Source organism: Accipiter gentilis, chromosome W (assembly GCF_929443795.1).
Source record: "Accipiter gentilis chromosome W, bAccGen1.1, whole genome shotgun sequence".
Taxonomy (NCBI): domain Eukaryota; kingdom Metazoa; phylum Chordata; class Aves; order Accipitriformes; family Accipitridae; genus Astur; species Astur gentilis.
Genome location: NC_064918.1, coordinates 12871480 through 12892667, shown reverse-complemented (window position 1 = coordinate 12892667; position 21188 = coordinate 12871480). Strand labels below are relative to the sequence as shown.

Below are 21188 nucleotides of genomic sequence, written 5' to 3'. Positions count from 1 at the left end.
AAACAGCTTATAAATAAAAGAGCATGACTATTGCTCCCTGATATATCACTGGCACACAGTTCACCAATCAATCCCAAAATCAGTCCAAGAAAGAAATAGGATTACAAGCTCTAATCCTTCAACACAGCAATCCTTAGTGGTAATGTATGCCCTACACTGACTCCTAGTGATTTTCAGAGTGTAGGAGATGTCGTGGTCGAGATGGACAATCAACTAGTACGCATTCTTATAGTACAAGCAAAGAAGGTTTTTTTATTACTACAAGCCAGCAAGTTTATACCCATTATACTTGTTACCTTGTACATATGTCTGTCCCTTATTGGTCAAAAAGTTGTCAGAAGTTGTTTTTCTCACCCCTCATTGGGTGACTTTTTCAGGTTCCTTATCACAACTGCAAACGGTCAACACATTCCTTAAACTTAGTTTCCCAGGCATGCTTCTCATCCTTTCTTGTTCTCTCACAGGAACACTGTAATCTTGTCAATGTCAATATCCTCCCCAGGCCCCTCGGTCCAGCCAAGGTTGTCCACAATTCCCCCCTTTCGTTTTTGCGCCAAATATGCCATGTGAATTGTCCGCTGCAGGGCCCTTTGCAGCAAGGACAGCACACATGGGAGGATGCTCAATGCAATGATAATAATTGCCAATATTAATAATCCTGTTTTCAGTACTCCCTTTAACCACCCTCCAATCCCCCATTGAGAGAACAAGCCATCCAACCAAAAAAAACCCCAACATCTTCTGTCAACTTCTGCACCTCCTTTCGCAGCTGTTGGATACTCTGGGACACTGACACCAAATAACCTGATAGGTTCATACAACACATACCATTAAGGTTTTCATAACTGTGGCCATGGGCCAACAATAGAAAATCAATAGCTGCTCTGTTTTATAGCGTAGCATGGCATATAGAATCTATATCTAGCAATAATCCAGAAAGAGGTTGTGATGTAGCATTGCTTTGCATGCTTAGCCAGCATCCCTCTTGGCCCATAGCATTTGCAAGCGTTACCCATACATTCATCTTGGGCTGCGATGGTACCCACATTGCAACCACTACTCTGAGGAGGCTGCAGCAGGCGATGACACTTCTAAGTAGGGTTTTACCAGTCATGCCGGCACCCATCATGGTCCAGTATCTGTGGAGACACAAGCATAACCTCGACCCCAGGTTAAGAAGTCACAAGGTGCAGACCATTGACCCATCTGCAGGTCCCGTATCTGAACCTTAACCCCAGGGGTCACACCAGATATACTTGTCAATGACCCAAAATGACGCAGCATTGGTGGTTGTTGAACATCATCAGTGACCTGCAAAAAATTTAATACATACGTGGCCTTGTTAAGTCAAGCCTCCGGGCCCTCACCCATCATTCCCCCTCTTTGTTTTTGAAGCATATGCTTTAGAGTTCCATGGGCGCACTCTACAATGCCTTGTCCTGTGGGAGAATGAGGGATACCGGTGACATGGGTAATTCCCCAAAGCTGCAAAAAGGTAGTCACCTTGGTAGAAAGGTAGGCTGGACCGTTGTCAGTCTTAATCTGCTGAGGTACACCAGCCACAGAAAACACTCATTGCCAGTGTCGAATAACATCCCTGGCGACTTCACCTGCATGAGCGGTGGCAATAACAACTGAAGAAAAAGTATCAATAGACACATGCACATATTTCAACTGCCCAAACTCAGGAATATGTGTCACGTCAGTCTGCCAGATTTGCAAGGCTCGAAGGCCTCTAGGGTTGGTTCCATAATAATGAGGTACATGGTGGCCCTGACAGTCAGGGCACGCGGCGACGATGGCACGAGCCTCAGAGTTCGACAATCGAAATTGCTGCTTTAAGGTCCAATGTCCTTGGTGAAAAAAACAATGAGCTTTGATCGCCTGTTGTCTCACATTTGGTACTGGACCTATTGCCACCTCTGATACGAGAGCATTTGCACGAGCAGTCCCTTCCACAATAAAACCAGGCAAGCTTGTGTGGCTTTTAATATGCATGACATAATATGGGAAGCGGCGTTCCTGAATCTCCATCCATAACAGCTTCAACGCCCCAAATAACTTTTCATTTCCCACCTGATCAAGCACAGCCTTATCCGATCTTTGAACCAAACCCACCACATAAGCTGAATCGGTGTGACAACATTTACAAGATCTGGAAAATGTTGAAACACCATCACCATTGCTCGAAGTTCTACAACTTGAGGGAAGCCTTCTTGCTGTTCTATCTTCTGTTGCCATTGCTGGCCATCATGCCACACAATGGCTGCTTTTCCTGTTTTTCCTGAACTGTCAGTGAACACCGTGGGACCAATCACCAGCTCTGATTGACTTAGTTGCTTTTGTGCAAAGCGTATTTGACTTCCCATTTTAATTAACGGATGAGAGGGAAGATGATACCCAATTTGCCCAGTATAATTTGTCAAGGCTGCTTGCAATGCGGAGATATTAGCGAGACACCATTCAAAATAATCGGTTTTAACAGACACAGTGATACATTCCGGGTCCCTGGCTATCAATTCCATACATCGAACTCGGGTCTTCATGATAATTTGGGCTAAAAGCTCAAAAAGACCTGGGGCGGTTTTGTTTGGTCTGAACGGTAAGAAGGCCCATTCTAACACATGCAATGGATCCGGCCAATCAGAATTCCATTGTGTGATCATGGCAAAAGGCACCAATTTGTCTATTAATACAAAAACCTGAATTGAAACTGTCAGATCAATTCTCCACACATGTCTATGCACAATTGCTTGCTCTACTTCTGTAATTACTTCTTTTGCCTCAGGGGTTAATACCCGTGGTGCAGCAATATCTGTATCACCCTTCAATAAATCCAAAAGTGGCTGTAATTTCAGTGATGGCAACCCTAAATAGGGTTGAACCCAATTGATCACTCCAGCCAATTTTTGTACATCATTTAAAGTTTTTATCTCCAATTGTAACCAAATGGGTTGTGGTACGACCGTCTGATTTAATATTTTCATACCCAAATACAGCCACGGCTGTTGATGCTGTACCTTTTCAGGTGCAATAAGTAGGCCTAATCGCTGTAGCGAATCACGTGCTGTGACTTCCATTTCTCTTAACATCTGTTGAGATGGAGCGGCTAACAAAATGTCATCCATATAATGATAACAATAACATGTTGGGAATGCAGCATGAACTGGATTTAAGGCCTTTGCCACAAACCACTGACAAATGGTGGGAGAATTTTTCATTCCCTGAGGCAAAACTTTCCAATGATACCTTTTCGCAAGGTACAGTGAAAGCAAACTTCTCCATATCAGGTACAGCTAAAGAGATGGTGAAAAAAAAATCTTTTAAGTCCATTACAATAATTTCCCATTGCATTGGAATCATAGTTGGAGAAGGTAACCCTGGCTGCAATGCCCCCATGGTTGCTATTACCTCATTAATCTTTCGTAAATCATGCAATAGCCTCCATTTTCCAGGTTTCTTTTTGATCACAAACACTGGTGTGATCCATGGGCTATGAGAGGCCTCAATATGTCCTGCGGCCAATTGTTCTGCAACTAAAGATTTCAAGGCGAGGAGTTTTTCTTGACTGAGGGGCCACTGATCCACCCACACTGGTTTATCTGTTAACCAGGTCAGTGCCAGTGTCGGGCACTCCACGCCCTGCAGCACAGTGGCCCCTATGAAAAATCCGTGGTAAGACGCACCCCCCATTGATCCAACACATATCGACCCCATAAATTAAGTGGCAAAGTGGTGACATATGGCCTCACAGTGGCTTTCTGTCCCTCTGGGTTGCTTATTAGCACAGGTTTTGCTGCAATAAAACTATTTGAAACTCCACCTACACCCAACACTCCTTCCACATTTATAACCAATGGCCACGAGGGGGGCCAGTTACGCTGCGCTGTGATGGTCATATCAGCCCCAGAGTCCAGCAAACCTATCAATTTTATCTGTGATGGGGATGCATTTGCCATAGTGAGGGTACAGGTCATTTCTGGCCTGCTTTCCATAATGCGCTGCGACCAAAATACCTGCGGCTTTCCAGTGGACCCAAAACCTTGAGTACCACGAATTACCTGTCCTGTCGCAGGCACACAGCTCATAAATGGTACGAGTTGAGCAATTTATGTGCCTCCTTTTATAGTGACTGGAGGGGTTGCAGTAGATACCATTGCACATATTTGCCCATGATAATCAGCATCAATAACTCCCACATGCACCATTAACCCTTGCAAAGTACTACTTGATCGTCCTATTAGTAAGGCACTTAATCCTTTACCAATCGGTCCCCAGGCTTCCAGGGGCACTTTATGCACTCCTTGGGTAGATAAAGTAACTGTGTGGGCAGTGCATACATCCATCCCGGCTGCTCCTTGGGTTTGTCCCCGTAACTTGTCACAAAGGTTTGTGGTGTCTGCGCTGGCTGTTGTACCAGAAAGGGGTTGCTGGAGTGGTAGGGCATTCGTGTCTGCACGCGCCCCTTCGCGCTCTTTCTGCCGTTTCCCGACTGCAGGGGTTGACCGTTAGCATGAAATTTAGATTTACATTGCTTTGCAAAGTGTCCCAGCTTTCTGCACTTAAGACATGTAGCTGCTCCCACGGCCACCTGCCCGGCTCCTCCTTTTCTATTTTTAGTGGGGCAGTTAGCCTTGACATGTCCAGTCTGCCTGCAGCAGTAACATTTCTGATTAGACATACGCATTGCAGACATAGCTGTAGCTAATGCAGACATTTTGTGTTCAACAGAGTGCACCTTCCCGCAAGCCGTAATCATAGCTTCTAGGGTTGGATTCCCAGGGAGTGTATCAATCACCTTTTGACAATCTGCGTTAGCATTGTCACAGGCTAACTGTTTTACCAGCATTTCTCATATATGTGTGTGGTGGGTTGACCCTGGCTGGATGCCAGGTGCCCACCAAAGCCGCTCTATCACTCCTCCTTCTCAGCTGGACAGGGGAGAGAAAATATAACAAAAGGCTCGTGGGTCAAAATAAGGACAGTTTAATAAAGTGAAAGCAAAGGTCGCGCGCGAAAGCAAAGAAAAACAAATGATGTTATTCTCTACTTCCCATCAGCAGGCGATGTCTGGCCACTTCCTGGGAAGCAGGGCTTCAGTACGCATAGTGGTTGCTCCGGAAGACAAAGATGCCCCCCTTCCATCTCCCTTTAGTTAGCTTTTATATCTGAGCTGACGTCATATGGAATGGAATATCTTTTTGGTTAGTTTAGGTCAGCTGTCCTGGTTATGTCCCCTCCCAAGATCTTGCCCTGCCCCAGCCTGCCATTGGGGGGGGGGGGGGGGGGGGGCAAAAATGCTGGAGAGACAGCCTTGATGCTGTGCCAGCACTGCTCAGCAGTAGCCAAAACACTGGTGTGTTATCAACACCTTTCTAGCTACTGATGAAGAGCACAGCACTACGAGGGCTGCTACGGGGAGAGTTAACTCCATCTCAGCCAGACCCAATACAATGTGCATCAAATACCTGTTGCTCTATAGCCCCCATCAATTTTTCTACAAACGACAGAAACGGCTCTTTAGCCCCCTGTTTAATCATGGTATATCTTGCCTTAGGCTCCGCCATCTCCGCCATTCAGAGCAAAGCTTCTACACCAATAGTCTTTACTTGCTCCAATACAAGCGGATGCCATTGAGCCTGATGTTGAGGATTATTAAATTGACCAGTCCCAGTCAGAACATCAGCTCCGTTACCATAACGCGGATCGGTTTGTGAAAGCTGCAAATTGTGTACTGCTCTCTGAGTCCAGATACTACGAAAAACGGCGCATTGCACAGGTTGGAAAATAATTTGAGCAATTTGAGCAATATCATAAGGTGTCATTTCTTCCATAGTTAATAGGCGTATTAATTGCATAACTGCGGGGGAGTTAGGACCATATTGCGCAGTTGCCTTTTGTAAATCCTGTATAACTTTCCACGAATATGGTCTATGTTCATCCATAATTCCTTGTCCTGGATCACCTCGTACCACCGGGAAAGCCATCGCCCCAGTCCCCCTTAAATTCGTTTCACCGGAGTTGCCTGCTGTTACAGGAACATTAATTTGCTCGGACAGGTCCCAATTTCCTTCTTGCAGAGCTCGAGCTTTCCCCTGCTGCCAGAATTTCAGGGGGTTGTGGGGACTGACAGTAATTCGAGCCGGCGGAAGGACCCAGGGCTGTCCTCGGCAACGCGAGCCTCCCTCTAATTGTCCCTCCTTCGGTGTTCCCGCAGACCCCCCAGATTCAGGATCCCCCATATCACTGTCCATGGGATCATCCCAACCCTCTGATGTTTCGGCTGGCAGAGGGGGGTACAGGCATGAGGTCCCCTGTTCCCCTCCCCGCGCCCGGGGGGGGGGGCGCTATTCATCCCTTCTTGATCCTCTGAATCAGGCGGCAAGGGGGGGCTGACGGGTTAACCGACGCCTCTGCCGTTTCAGCGGGGCATACGTCACTACCAGGAAGCAAGTCCCGGGGCCGCTTATATATTCCATCTTTAATAGTCCGAGGATGTCCTGAGGGCTGCTCATCATCAGAGTCATCAACGAAAGGGTTCTTTTGTCGGCCCCGTGGCTTTGGCCGCCCTGCGCGCTTGCCAGAGGACTGGGCAACAGACCCCACGTCCTCTGTGGGAGAGGACTGCCCTCCCCCCACGATAGGGACGCCTGGCTCCTTCATCCTATCCCTTTGTTCTTTAATGTCTCGGACGGTTTCAAGGAGCAGGTACCACGTCATCAGGAGGCTGGCTGCCTCCTTAGACCCTCGGGACGCACTGTCAAACAGCTTGCCCCCGAGTCCTTGCCACACAGGCACACTAAATGCAGTCACTGTATCTGCTTTATATCCGTGTTGCTTGCCCCATAAGAGCATTTTCCGCAACATCAACTCTTCTACTTTAAGTCCTCTCTTTTGCAATATTACTTTCCACATATTTACAGTTCTGGCGTCCTCTTTACTGAGGGTCCCGCCCATGTTCCCGGCAGCTCACCTGTTTATCTCCAGGTGTCAAGTATCGGTCCGGACTAGCTGCTCTTCCCCCGCTCTCAAGCTATGCCGGGCTCCGTCTCCACTGCTCTCCTCGCAGTCACAAGCATTATTTACAGCATCACGTCGGGGTCACCAATTATCGTGGTCGAGACGGACAAATGACAAGTACGCATTCTTATAGTACAAGCAAAGAAGGTGGTTTTTTTATTACTACAAGCCAGCAAGTTTATACCCATTATACTTGTTACCTTGTACATATGTCTGTCCCTTATTGGTCAAAAAGTTGTCAGAAGTTGTTTTTCTCACCCCTCATTGGGTGACTTTTTCAGGTTCCTTATCACAACTGCAAACGGTCAACACATTCCTTAAACTTAGTTTCCCAGGCATGCTTCTCGTTCTTTCTTGTTCTCTCATGGGAGGGAACACTGTAATCTTGTCAAGGTCAATATCCTCCCCAGGCCCCTCGGTCCAGCTGAGGTCCTCCACAAGGAGACTCAACCTAGTATCAAGTGTGGAGTACAAAGAAAATTAGGCTTGGTTACAGCAGTAAACACATATGCCTGCGAACCCTCTAGACTGACAGTGCTCAGCATCTGGTCCTGAATCTGTTACCTGGCAAGAGCAGGATACCAGGAACTGACTGATTTAACATCTGTGCATTTCCAAATCTTCTCACCAAACTATATAGGTTAAATTTACCTTTTCATGCTCATGATGTAAACCAAGTTTAAAGTCAATCTTAGCTAAAATGAAAAAACTACACAGCCCATTGCTGCTACTTTCGAAATAGCAAGAACATAAAACAGGAATTAAAATATATAAAGACAAAGTTGACAGGACTAGAATGCATGCATTCATTTTTCACTTTTTAAATTTGTATTGGTTTTGTTTGGCAAGGTTTTGGTAGCGGGGGGGGTGGGTTACAGGGGTGGCTTCTGTAAGAAGCTGCTGCAAGCTTCCCCTGTGTTCGAGAGAGAGCGAGCCCATACTAGCCGGCTCTAAGATGGACCCGCCGCTGGCCAAGGCCAAGCCAATCAGTGATAGTGGTAACACCTCTGTGATAACATTTTTAAGAAGGAAAAAAAGTGGGACGGAGAGAAACTGCCGCCGGAGTGAGGAGTGAGAACATGTAAGAGAAACAAGCCTGCGGACACCAAGGTCAGTGAAGAAGGAGGGGGAGGAGATGCTCCAGGCGCCGGAGCGAAGATTCCCCTGCAGCCCGTGGTGAAGACCCTGGTGAGGCAGGCTGTCCCCCTGCAGTCCAGGGAGGTCCACGGTGGAGCAGATATCCACCTGTAGCCCGTGGAGGACCCCACGCCGGAGCAGGTGGGTTCCCGAGGGAGGCTGTGACCCCGCGGGAACCCCGCGCTGGAGCAGGTTCCTGGCAGGACCTGCGGATCTGTGGAGAGAGGAGCCCACGGAGCAGGTTTTCTGGCAGGACTTATGACCCCGTGGGGGACCCGCGCTGGAGCAGTGTGCTCCTGAAGGACTGCACACCGTGGAATGGACCCATGCTGGAGCAGTTCGTGAAGAACTGCAGCCCGTGGGAATGGCCCACGTTGGAGGAGTTCGTGGAGGACTGTCTCCCGTGGGTGGGACCCCACGCTGGAGCAGGGGAAGAGTGTGATCAGCCCTCGTCCTGAGGAGGTGAAGTGGCAGAAAATAACGTGTGATGACCATAAACCCCATCCCTGTCCCCCTGTGCCGCTGGGGGGGCTTGGTGGTGAAATCCGGGAGGGTAGTTGTGCCCGGGAAGAAGGGAGGGGTGGTGGGAAGGTGTTCTGAGATTTCATTTTATTTCTCATTACCTTGCTCTGGTTGATTTGTAATAAATTGAGTTAATTTTGCAAACTGAGTCTGTTTTGCCCGTGACGGTAATAGTGAATGATCTCTCCTGTCCTTATCTCGACCCGCGAGCCTTTTGTTATATTTTCTCTCCCCTATCCAGCTGAGGATGGGGGAGTGATAGAACGGCTTTGGTGGGCACCTGGTGTTCAGCCAGGGTCAACCCTTCACAAAATTACACGTCTTTTTAAGTTATATACTGATACTTTAAAAATAAAATTTGTAACAGATGCTGTCTGATATAAACATTGTACAACTCAGTAGAAGCTCTGAAAGACTCCAACAATTCTTAACTTTATTTCTATGCGTTGATTAATTGTTTTTGCATTTGCATTATTTTGAGGACTCTAAAAAAACAAGCAATACTCCATCCGCTGACAAGACTGGCTATAGGATTTACTTCCTGTTTGTAAAAATAGCTATTTATTACTTGGTAGCATTTACCATTTTCCTCACAGAATTTCAAAACATAAGTGTAAACTTACCACAAGCATTATCATCCAGTTTTACTGATGAAGAAGCTGAGCAGAGAAATGATGAAGTGCTTCAAATGTTGGATTTCCATTTTCACTTTCTTCCTGTGCCTGTAACACTTTGTTCTTCCACTACAATGGCACATATAAATCAAGCAATTCAGCGTGCAAATCTAATAATCACCCTTTGCAATTCATTTTGTGGGTACAAATCTTACTGGCTCCAATTGCTTCTGCCAAAAGGACAGGCAAGCCCTAGCTGAAATGAAAGGGTAAGTATAAAGCATGTGATTGGTTTTATACTTTGAAAATTTGATCAGAGCCTGGAACATGGCCTTGATCTCAGTTACATCAGTGACTATCTAGAGTAGTTTCACTGTGACTCCAGTAGTACATATTTCCTCCTTTAGAAGATAGACAGAAGTATGATAGATTTACAGTGATAAGCATTTTGAGAAAATATTTAGTTTTGCCAGGCCATGATTCTAGTTTTATGTTTCCATATTATTTATATTCACACAGTCCTTTTGCCTTATTTTAAATGCTTTCTCTTCTGAGATAAGTATCCAGAATGGAAGGTAGGCAACTTTCATTATCTTCTATATGTTCAAAGATGGCATCTAGATAAATATGTGGGCAGTCCACAAAAGTTTGGATTAGACAGCGCTATATAGAGGTACATAGGAGGAGATAATAAAGCAAAGAGATCTTTTCCTGACCTCTTTCTTCATTCTGCACTTAGAAAGCATGATTCCAACAAGAAACACCAGCACTGTTTTGAGACAGGAGGTGTAGCCCTCCAGATGACATATAGGGAAGTTATTGACTACCTGAAATTTTAAGAAGGAGCAAAGGGGCATTTTAAGGAGAGGAACATAAACTGCACCTGTTTGGAAAGAGAAAGACCATTTCCATTTCTGGCAGTCCTCATGAGACACTCCTCAGAAATTCAGAGCTCTTTCCCTGTCAGAACTGCACCTTCATTTAAAAAACACAATGCAGCCCTGTTGGTGCAATCTCATGAACAAATACTTTAGCAGATGCCATACTGAGCACCCTAGTATTCATATTAGATCAGATGCATTAAGACGAGCCAAGAATTAGGAGTAATGTTGCAAGTTTTGCAAAGCTTATAAAAGATTCTAAATGCTTATTCATACAACAGTAAGGATTTTCTGAAACAAGCTAACAGCATTTAATCTATTTTAAACTCCCATGGCTTGGGACAGAGGTAAACTCAGGTCATTCCATTAGGGATTGAAGAAAACTCTTCATATGCATTAATTGTAGCAAACATTATCAACATTACTTGAGAGTACTCTGTTTTCTTTCTTACCATTACAAATTCCATGCAGCATATTTCTAAGGTACATTTTTCAGGCTATGGTAACTATGCTAATCAAAAAACATGAATTGGCTCACTGGAATATAGGGAGTGCCACACTGCATCAGACCAATAATCTTTGTTTTTAACAAGTGTTAACAAAGCACAGAAAGCTGTAACTCTTTTAATAGAAAATTATGTAATTACAAGCATTAGGGGTGGGATGGGAAGACGGTGGCAGTACAAGCTGCAAAAGAGGGCCAACTTACCTTGGGTAGCTTTAAATGTACTGGTCATCAAAACTCTTCCCACAAAACCATTTTCATCATGCTGAGTTTATAGTCTTTACTCACAACAGTATGAGGTGAATGTCCTTGTGCTTAAATTTACTAGGAATTGCTGCCCTGGATAGTAAAGCATCAGGGAAGATGGGAGTCCGAGCAGTAGTCTACTACATGAGTACTACGATCATTGCTGTACTGATTGGTATAATCATTGTGGTCATCATCCACCCTGGGAAAGGTACTAAGGAAAACATGCACAGAGAAGGCAAAATTGTGCAAGTGACAGCGGCAGATGCCTTTCTTGATTTAATCAGGTATGGCTATGATATTGCACATTTTCTGTACCAATAACGACAGTGATATTTAGATTCACGTAAGAAGGATAGTAGAGAATTTTAGACAGTGAATGCCTAAATTAGCCAAATTTCTTACCAATATCTCTAACCCCTACAACACTACAAAAAAATACATGGATTTGTTTTCAAATCAGGCTGTTGCAAGGGAAGAAACTGCTTTTAATATTCAAAGAAAAAAAGATTCTTTCTTTCACGCACAAAAGACAGACTTCTGTTCTGCTATCTGCATGGGTCTTTTCCCCTCCTTCCATAGCACAATCCTTACTTTCCTCTGCTTTCCCTTACTTCCAACTTTTGACAGTTTTATCAGTTCACTTGAATCCCTGATTTAGCTATTAATCTTAATTTTGAATTGTAGCTGCCAGTCTGGGTGCATCTACTCAACCTTGTTAAATTGTATGGATGGGAAATAAATTCCAGGAACAGGCAAGTAAAATGCTTGAAATAGAGGGGCACAAATATAAAAGTTTGTTTTCTCCTTGCTCAGAGACTCTGCAGTGCCTCTTTTATAGAGCCAATATGTATTCCAGGGAGTAGGGAAGCTGAGGTTTTGAACTTGGAAGCTTTTCCACAGGTAAAGCCACCAAAATTTTGTGTTCCACTAACCCATTTGGAGAAGCCAGAGACGTGGATAAAGGCCTCCAAGAGTCATGCTGTCAGGAAGGGGGACTTCAGAAAGGCCTATGAAGAGGTTTGCATTCAGAGTCATCAAGATTTATTCAGTTAGGGTGCTTCCAATTCCCTCAGAAATGTCACTATTCTGGAAAGCAAACAAGCAAATCCCCATATGTAACAAGTATACACACACATATATAATTATATGTGTATGTGTTATTATTAAACAATACTCAAACTTCAGAAATATTTATTTCTTAATCATGATGAGACTCTAAATCGAGAGATAAATGTCATGATGTACTAGGCTACGTGACTGCAAAAATTGTTTGAGAAGTAGAAATGCATTAAATATTAATGATTTCTTTTATTCATCTGGATTCAGACAGCATTAATAAATACAAAATTAAAAGTCAACACTGATCCATGGAGCTTTGTTCATTTGGTAATTTAGCTAATATTCTGCTCCATAACCAGATCTGCTATACAATATTTTATACAGAGATTGCAATTGACAGGATCTATTCAACCCTAATACATTTCGTCCTGATAAAGCTAGCCAGACCAATGCTATATGCAAAGCTCTATTCGCTGTATACACAATTACATATTTGTGTTAGGATTCCTTTGCAAATTAGCTGGTCAATTCTTTTATTAACTGTACCACTACTTAATGTATTACTAGAGTCTTATTACTTCTCATGTTATTTTCTTTCTTTTTCACAGAAATATGTTCCCTCCAAATCTGGTGGAAGCTTGCTTTAAACAGGTAAAAAAGTTTTGTTATTTCCAACTGAAACATTTAATAAAGTAAGAAATTGAAATGTAATAGTATTTTCTTTAGAAATATCATGTACTTGTACTTACAGCAGAAACAAAAATCTTATGTATCCTGCCAGCTGTCACCAAAAAAACCCCAACCAAATCTGTGTGTTGCTTCCAATCATACCGTCTCAGTATTTGCTATGAGAAGTGAAGAAAACACACCTGGCACAGCAAATAAAAAAATAAGTTTTTTCAAAACGTCAAATTCATAAATCTACAGCAAGCTTCACTAAAGTCAATACAGAATTTACTTTTCAAAAACAGTGTTATGTTAAATTGGGAGATACTGAGATATGTACCATCTCTACAAAGACTGGAAGATGTTAAAAAATGTCATGTGGGAAATGTGCATAGGTTAGAAACTGAGGCAACAATTTTGTGGACATCAGTAACAAAAATCAAACTAGGGGACTTCCTGTTACCTATGGTAGGAGTGCACAGGAATGTTCTTTCTATGTTGCTTCCCAAATTCCTCTATCATTAGCCTGGTCTTCTTAACCTTAACTGTTCTACGGAGAAAATAATAGTAACTAGTTACATTCCTCCTTTAAAAAGAGAACATTATAGTTTCAGTGAAACCTATAATGTGTATTGCCATAATCTAATTGCTTCATATTGACCCCACAGACAATCTTGAACTGATATTATTTACCAGTTATTGCTGTAGTAATTAAAAAAAGCTGGAATGTGGAGGTCAAGAAGCAAGAGGATAAAGTAGAAACTTTCCAAAGTCCAGCTGAGTTACATCTTGCAGAAGAATTGAAAAGAAACAGTAACATTTTATTTAGTTACATAAACAGAGACCAACAAAAAATAGTGACTTTCTAGATTAAAGATTTGGTCAAGATTATAGATAAACTATTCCCAGGTGCAAAACCAACATATGCTATGCCTCTGTTTTCAGTAAGGACAGTGATGCAGAAGAGCAGTATGGAAATACAAAAGTCTGTATCTAAACTAGAAACAAAATTCAAAGAATTTAATGTAATAAAGTCAGGGAATCACATAATTTTTATTTCAAAATCATGAAATAATTAGGGCATAAAGTTACAGATCTAGCAGCAAGTATTTTTAATAAATCTGTCAAGTTGGGAAATTATTTATCTATAACTGGTGAAAGCAATCATAATGCCTTTCAAATTGCAATTTCAAAAAGATTTAGGAATTGATTTAAGCAGTTAATAACCCATTAGCCTGATCTTGGTTGTACCAAAGGAGACAAGTACCTTGAAGGAAAGAGTAAAGATTTAGTAATAAATGAAAATGAAAAATACATGAAAAAAAAGATAAAGAATAACACGGGTTTCTGAAACAGATTGTACCAGAATAACCTTCCATCTTTCTTCCACAAGATTGCTCAATTTCTTATTTTCTTTTTTTTTTTTGGTTCCACAGAAGTGCAATGGAACTAATCTCTTTAGACTTCTGTAAAACAGTTTTTAAAATGAGAGAAGTGAAATAGTTGAGCAGGGGATAAGATTAGTGTGAGAATTGTAAAATTTGTGGAGATAGCAGTGGAAGCTGCTGAAGGACTGGGTGTATCTCAATTGATATTTTTTTACATGACATTACCACAAGATGCACACAATGAAATTTACAGATGATGAGAAAGTTGAAGCACTTTGTATCATGATATCTAACGAACACCAAAGAAGATAGTATGTCCCTGGCACACTGTAACACTATAAAATCACAAGAGCAAAGTGAATTGGCTTTTGCAGACATTGGTATGTTCAGTTATCTCCTGGTAGCTCTTCATCACATGTGAAATAAACATTTAGAAATTAACTGTAATTTCTGCTTTGAGACAGGAAGTCACCATCAGAAAGAAAAAAAAATTAAAACCCCTCTAATTCAGCTCTAGGGTATGTTAGGTGACATAACTCCAATAGAGTTGGAGAGGAATGTGACTGTCTGGAATGCTGGATATATTCTGGTCATTACATTCAAGGAAGATTAATGTAAAATAAGCACAATGGAGAGAGGAGTTGCTGTTCAAAAGAACACAGTGTATAAAGCAAAAAGAAGCTTGCTTTAAAAACTATTCAGATACAAAAAAACAAAGTGGGAACAGAGCTGTATAAGATAAAGAAAAATGTTTATACCAGAAGAAATGGAAATCACTATGACTGAATTTGAAGTGGGAATTAGTAAGGTTTTTAACCTTCATTACCTAGAAGGTGAGGTCCTGGAAAAAATCTTCAATTAGGATTCATGGGAACAAACTACCTCATCAGTTTTAAGATACGGCTTGAAAAATTCATTCAATAAAGTATCCTACAGCAACAGGAAACTCAACTGAGTGACTAGCAGTCCTAAAGCTATGTTCTTATATTAAAGATGTCCTATAGATTCTGTTTACATTAAGATTATTGTATTTCTCATGTGCTTTACAGCTTAAAGGGATCTCCTAAAAATGGTTCAAAAAACAGGAATTATTTAATGAAAGTTTTTTCTGACTTTCATCAGCAGATACACTTACTGAAGCACCAGGACTTTAAATGTCATACTGATACTATTACTTTTTGAATCAGGTACCAAAACCTAGATTTTTAGGCATAAGTTATTTTGTTGAACCAGATTTGTTACACTAAAAACATTTAAAAGGAGAAACATGTATAAGATTCATAGGTATCCAGATGACTTTGTACATCTGACTCCATAACTTTCTTTTCAAAAATTTACATCAGGTTTTTCATGTTTCTCAGAAGATTCATGAAGAAGGATGATCCATCTGGCACTAATCTGGTTCTGTAACACCATGTTTGCTGGCCCAAACACAAAACACACTACTCATTGTAGTCCACACTCAAAGGCATAATACTGATCCACAGCTTTGCACACCTGGAAACCATCACTAGCATATACACTCCACATTCAAATCACATATTTTGATATATTAGTTGCTCACATTCTCTCTTATAGCATCCTTAGGCAGGTTTTTTCCCTGACAGAGATCTGTACTGGAACCCACTGGAAGGTTTTTCTTTCTTTCTCACCATGGCCAGCAGACAGGTTCTCTAGTGACTGTGTTAGGATTCACAGCAAATTTTGAATTTGTTATTTCTCCATCAAGAGCAAGCACCTGCCAAAGCAGCTCCACTAACACACAGGACCAACTATCATTTCAAAGTTTTTTAACCTCAAAAGATCAACTGTTACTCATATTTTGTAACACTGAGATGTGGAAAATTGTGTTTTCCTTCGCATAATTCATTTTAGTAAAGTAAAATTACTTTTCTGGACGTGGAATTGCTCTCATGCAAAATGACATGGAAGTGCTGTGTGGAGAGGGGTAACCAAGGTGGGAAGGGCTTCTAGATGGAGTTGAAAAAGCTTTTATAAGATTGCTGCTGGGAGAAGAAGATCCAGGAAGGAAGATTGGGACCTTAGGACTCATTTAGGAAGGATCCTCCTAAATTTTCTGCTGCTTCTCATTTAGTCTTCTGTTCCTTTGGATTCCCTTTCCTGTTCTTCTTTCCCAGCAAGTATGTGAGGCAAAGCTGCCTCCTCTTGCTGCTTCTTCTCCTTCTTTACACATTTTCTTCCCCAGAAACAGGAAGAATGGTGAACAAAAAGCCCCTTTGCCTCCAAAACGGCCCCCCCCTTGTAGATCCCAGAAGCCAGGAGAAGCCCCTGTAGGAAAGAAAGTGTGGTGAGTTGACCTCGACTAGCTGCCAGGTGCCCACCGAGCCGCTCTATCACTCCCCCTCCTCAACTGGATGGGGGAGAGAAAATATAACGAGAGGCTCGTGGGTCGAGATAAAGACAGAGAGGTCACTCAGCAATTACCATCATGGGCAAAACAGACTCGACTTGGGGAAATTGTTATTGACAATAAGTTATTGACAATTAACAATGGAGTGGGGTAATGAGAAATAAGAACAAAACTAAAAACACCTTCCCCCCACCCCTCCCTTCTTCTTGGGCTCAACTTCACTCCCAAATTCTCTACCTCCTCCCCCCGAGCAGCACAGGGGGACAGGGGATGGGGTTTGCGGTCAATTCATTACGCATTGTCTCTGCCACTCCTTCCTCCTCACACTCTTCCCCTTCTCCAGCATGGGGTCCCACCCACGGGAGACAGTCCTTCACAAACTTCTCCAACGTGGGCCCTTCCCATGGGCTGCAGTTATTCATGAACTGCTCCAGCATGGGCCCTTTCCATGGGGTGCAGTCCTTCAGGAATGGACTGCTCCAACGTGGGTCCCCTGCAGGGCCACAGGTCCTGCCAGAAAACCTGTCCCAGAACGGGGTCTCTATGGGGTCACAGCTTCCTTGGAGGCACATCCACCTGCTCTGGCATGGGGTCCTCCACAGGCTGCAGGGTGGACACCTGCTCAACTGTGGACCTCCACGGGCTTCAGAGGGACAACCTGCTTCACCATAGTCCTCAGCATGGGCTGCAGGGAAATGTCTGCTCCAGTGCCTGAAGCACCTCCTCCCCATCCTTCTTCACTGACCTTGGTGTCTGCAGAGTTCTTTCTCTCACATATTCTCACTCCTCTCTCCCAGCTGCTGTTACACAGCTGTTTTTACCACAGAGGTGCTACCACCATTGCTGATTGGCTCAGCCTTGGCCAGTAGCAGGTCCGTCTTGGAGCTGGCTGGCACTGGCTCTGTCTGACATGGGGAAAGATTCTGGAATCTTCTCACAGAAGCCACCCCTGTAGCTCCCCCACTACGACAGGAAAGCTAAGGAAATCCTTACATTCAAACCTTTCAGCTGAGAACTGGAAAAAACAATTCAGGCCGAGGTGGTGGCATTCAGCCCCATGCCCCAGGAAAGTGTAGGGGGACAAAGAGCTACCCTTGCCTAGCAGACCAGGTTAAGAAGAATAATCTGGAAAATGTTGGGCTTTAGCTTCACTCTGTTCTCCACTAGTTACTCTCTCTCTCCCTGTGAAAGACCAAAGTTCTGTTGGCACCCTGTCTCTTTCAGGACCTCCTCCAATTAAATCAGTGGCAGCTAGGGATCACTGGAAACAGCAGATTGTTAATTCAAACAGCATACTTTCTGGTACTGGTTATTTCCATATGACATATGTTGCTACCTTCACTATGCACTGATCATTTGGGGGCTTTTGTGATTGTTATCAGTAACAGAAGAATCTGAAAAGACTGACTGCTGGTAAATATTACACAGTTACCTAAAGCTAGATTATTTTGTTCAAAATCTTCTCTATACTCCTATATTCACCTGCAATTTAGGGATATCTAAATAAATCTTTGGATTTATCTTTCAACTCTGACCATTATCTCTTCATTTCTCTTTCTTTGCTGAATTCAAAGATGCTATCTATCATGGGGCTAAGCAGTTCTAAGCAGCCTCTTGTTAGGCAGATACTGCATTTAACTCCCTGTTCTTTCTGCTGTGCTCTGGAGATATGTCAAAAGCCAAAAGAAACACAAGAGAATTTGGGACATCAAGAGAAGGAGAATCAGTCTAACAATTTCAGGAGGGTCATTATGTTATGAATAGGTGGAATTTGAAGCCAGCCAAAGCTTAAAGAACTAGAAAGGTGCATCTGATAACTGCATTTCTTCTGAGCTATTTTTAATTAATATTTGTTCCTGAACTCATTCGTACAAAGGAAATCGGAAGTGTTAATCTCACATCCAGACATGTGTCGTGGTTGAACCCCCAGCCAGCAACTAAGTGCCACGCAGCCGATCACTCACTTCCACCCCAAACAGTGGGATGGGGGAGAGAATTAGAAAAAAATTATAAAACTCATGGGTTGAGTTAAAACAGTTTAATAGAAGTGAAAGGAAGAAACTAATAATGATAATAATAATAAAATGACAATAATAATAATAAAATGAAATGAAATATACAAAACAAGTGATGCACAATGCAATTAATCACCACTCGCTGACCGATGCCCAGTTAGTTCCCGAGCAGCAATCCACCCCCTCCAGGCCAACTCCCCCCAGTTTATATACTAGACATGACATGACATGGTATGGAATACCCCTTTGGCCACTTTGGGTCAGCTGCCCTGGCTGTGTCCCCTCCCAACTTCTTGTGCCCCTCCAGCCTTCTTGCTGGCTGGGCATGAGAAGCTGAAAAATCCTTGACTTAGTCTAAACATTACTTAGCAACAACTGAAAACATCAGTGTGTTATCAACATTATTCTCATCCTAAATCTAAAACACAGCACTATACCAGCTACTACAAAGAAAATTAACTCTATCCCAGCTAAAACCAGGACATCAGTGAAGACATAGCTGCTATTTTGTTGATCACGTCCATTGGGATCTGACGACGCCCGTCTTGCCATTTTATTCCTAAAAACTAGATCTCCTGTGCAGGTCCCTTGACCTTACTTTCTTTTATGGCAAAACTGGCTTTCAGAAGGATTTGGATTATTTTCTTCCCTTTCTTGAAAACTTCTTCTGCTGTCTTGCCCCACACAATGATGTCATCAATGTATTGCAAGTGTTCCAGAGCTTCACCCTGTTCCAGTGCAGTCTGGATCAGTCCGTGGCAAATGGTGGGGCTGTGTTTCCAACCCTGGGGCAGTTGATTCCAGGTGTACTGGACACCATCTAAGTTAAAGCAAATTGTGGCCAGCACTCTGCTGCCAGAGAGATTGAGAAAAATGCATTAGTAATGTCAATTCTGGCATACCACTTGGCTGACTTTGACTCTAGCTCGTATTGAAGTTCTAGCATATCCAGAACAGCAGCACTCAGCAGTGGCGTGACTTCATTCAGGCCACAATAGTCAACTGTTAGTGTCCACTCTCCATTAGAATTTCACACTGGTCATATTGGACTATTAAAGGGTGAACAAGTTTTGCTGGTCACTCCTTGGCTTTCCAGTTGGTGAATCAACTTGTGGATGGGAATCAGGGAGTCTCGGTTGGTGTGATATTGCCACTGGTGCACCGTTGTGGTAGTAATTGGCACTTGTTCTTCAACCCTCAGCAACCCCACAATCGAAGGGTTTTGAGAGAGACCAGGCAGGGTAGACAGCTGTTTAATTCCCTCCATCTCCAAGGCAGCTATGCCAAAAGCCCATCGATACCCCTTTGGGTCCTTAAAATACCCTCTCCTGAGATAGTCTATGCCAAGGATACACAGAGCCTCTGGGCCAGTCACAATGGGGTGTTTCTGCCACTCATTCCCAGTTAGGCTTACTTCAGCTTCCAATACAGTTAACTCTTGGGATCCCCCTCTCACTCCAGAAATACAGATGGGTTCTGCCCCTTTATAACTTTATGGCATTAGAGTACGCTGTGTGCCGGTGTCTACTAGAGCCTTATACTCCTGTGGGTCTAATGTGCCAGGCCATCAAATCCACACAGTCCAATAGACCCCATTATCCCTTTCCTCCACCTGGCTGGAGGCAGGGCCCCTCTAATTCTGGTCAGAGTGTCCATCACTCACTTCTTGTAAAATTGTCTTAGAAGTCCCTTCAAGAGGATCAGAAGTAAGATCAGCCCTTCTACTCTGTTTTTCCTGGTAGAATCCCCTTTTGTGGTGGTTTTTCCTTGCAAGACACGTACCCATGCCTCTAGTGTTGACTTAGGTTTTCCATCCCATTTCCTCATGTCCCCTCTGTGGTCACATAGGTAAAACCACAGGGCACCTCGTGGTGTGTACCTTATATATTCTTTCTCTTGGGCAGAGGAACGCTCACTTCTAATAGATGAGATATTGGTCCATACAGGTGGGGAATAGGTCATATCCTCTCTGAATTGCTGGAAATCCTTGGACAGCTTTTCCACAGCCAAAATGCAGGCTTGTAGGGAGGAAGAGAGATTTTCTTCATATTGCCAGAGTTGGCGACCTATTTCATCCACCATCAGTGCCTCTTCATCTTTACAGGTCGTTATTGCCAGTGGGTTGGCATAAGGCAATGGTACACTCTGTACAACCTCCGCCACATGGGTCGTGTGAGTTGGACTTCGGCTGGATCTTTGGGTAGTTGTGGGTTGTCCGGGTCATAATAAATTGTCTCTAGCACAGCTAATTCCCTCAGGTACTGGATACCTCTCACCATGGTGGTCCACTTGCCTGTTTGATGTATAACATCTTCCTTGAAGGGGTACCTTTCCTTCACACTTGACAGGAGTTGCCTCCAGAGGCTGAGGGCTTGTGTCCCTTTTCCAATTGCCTTGTCAATGCCACCTTCCCTGGCAAGCGATCCCAGCTGCTTGGGTTCCCTACCTTCTAATTCCAGGCTACTAGCCCCATTGTCCCAGCATCAGAGCAGCCAGGTGATAATGTGCTCACCTGGATGACGACTGAAACCTTTTTGCATATCCTGCAGCTCACTCAAGGATAGGGATCAGGTTATTACCTCTGGTTCTGTCTCTTCCTCCTGTTCCTGTGATGACCCTGGTTCACCTTCATCCTTCGCTAAGCGAACTGATTTTTTTGTATATTTCTTCTTGTGTATGGGGGCAACTGATACTGGTGCGAGTTGGTTCGCTGTTTCAGCTGCAGTGCCTGTCACTGGGGTTGGAGTTGCTGCAGTGCTGG

At 43.4% G+C, this 21188-nt stretch overlaps 1 protein-coding gene across 2 annotated transcripts in view; it reads left to right on the top strand.

Moving 5' to 3' along the window:
• Window positions 1-21188, top strand: part of LOC126035285 (excitatory amino acid transporter 1-like) — a 109897-nt gene that overhangs the window by 76241 nt on the left and 12468 nt on the right. For both annotated transcript variants that reach the window (XM_049793707.1, XM_049793706.1), the window contains 2 exons: window positions 11008-11212; window positions 12596-12638. In XM_049793707.1, coding sequence (XP_049649664.1) covers window positions 11008-11212; window positions 12596-12638 — 248 coding nt within the window. The remainder of the gene's footprint in view (window positions 1-11007; window positions 11213-12595; window positions 12639-21188) is intronic.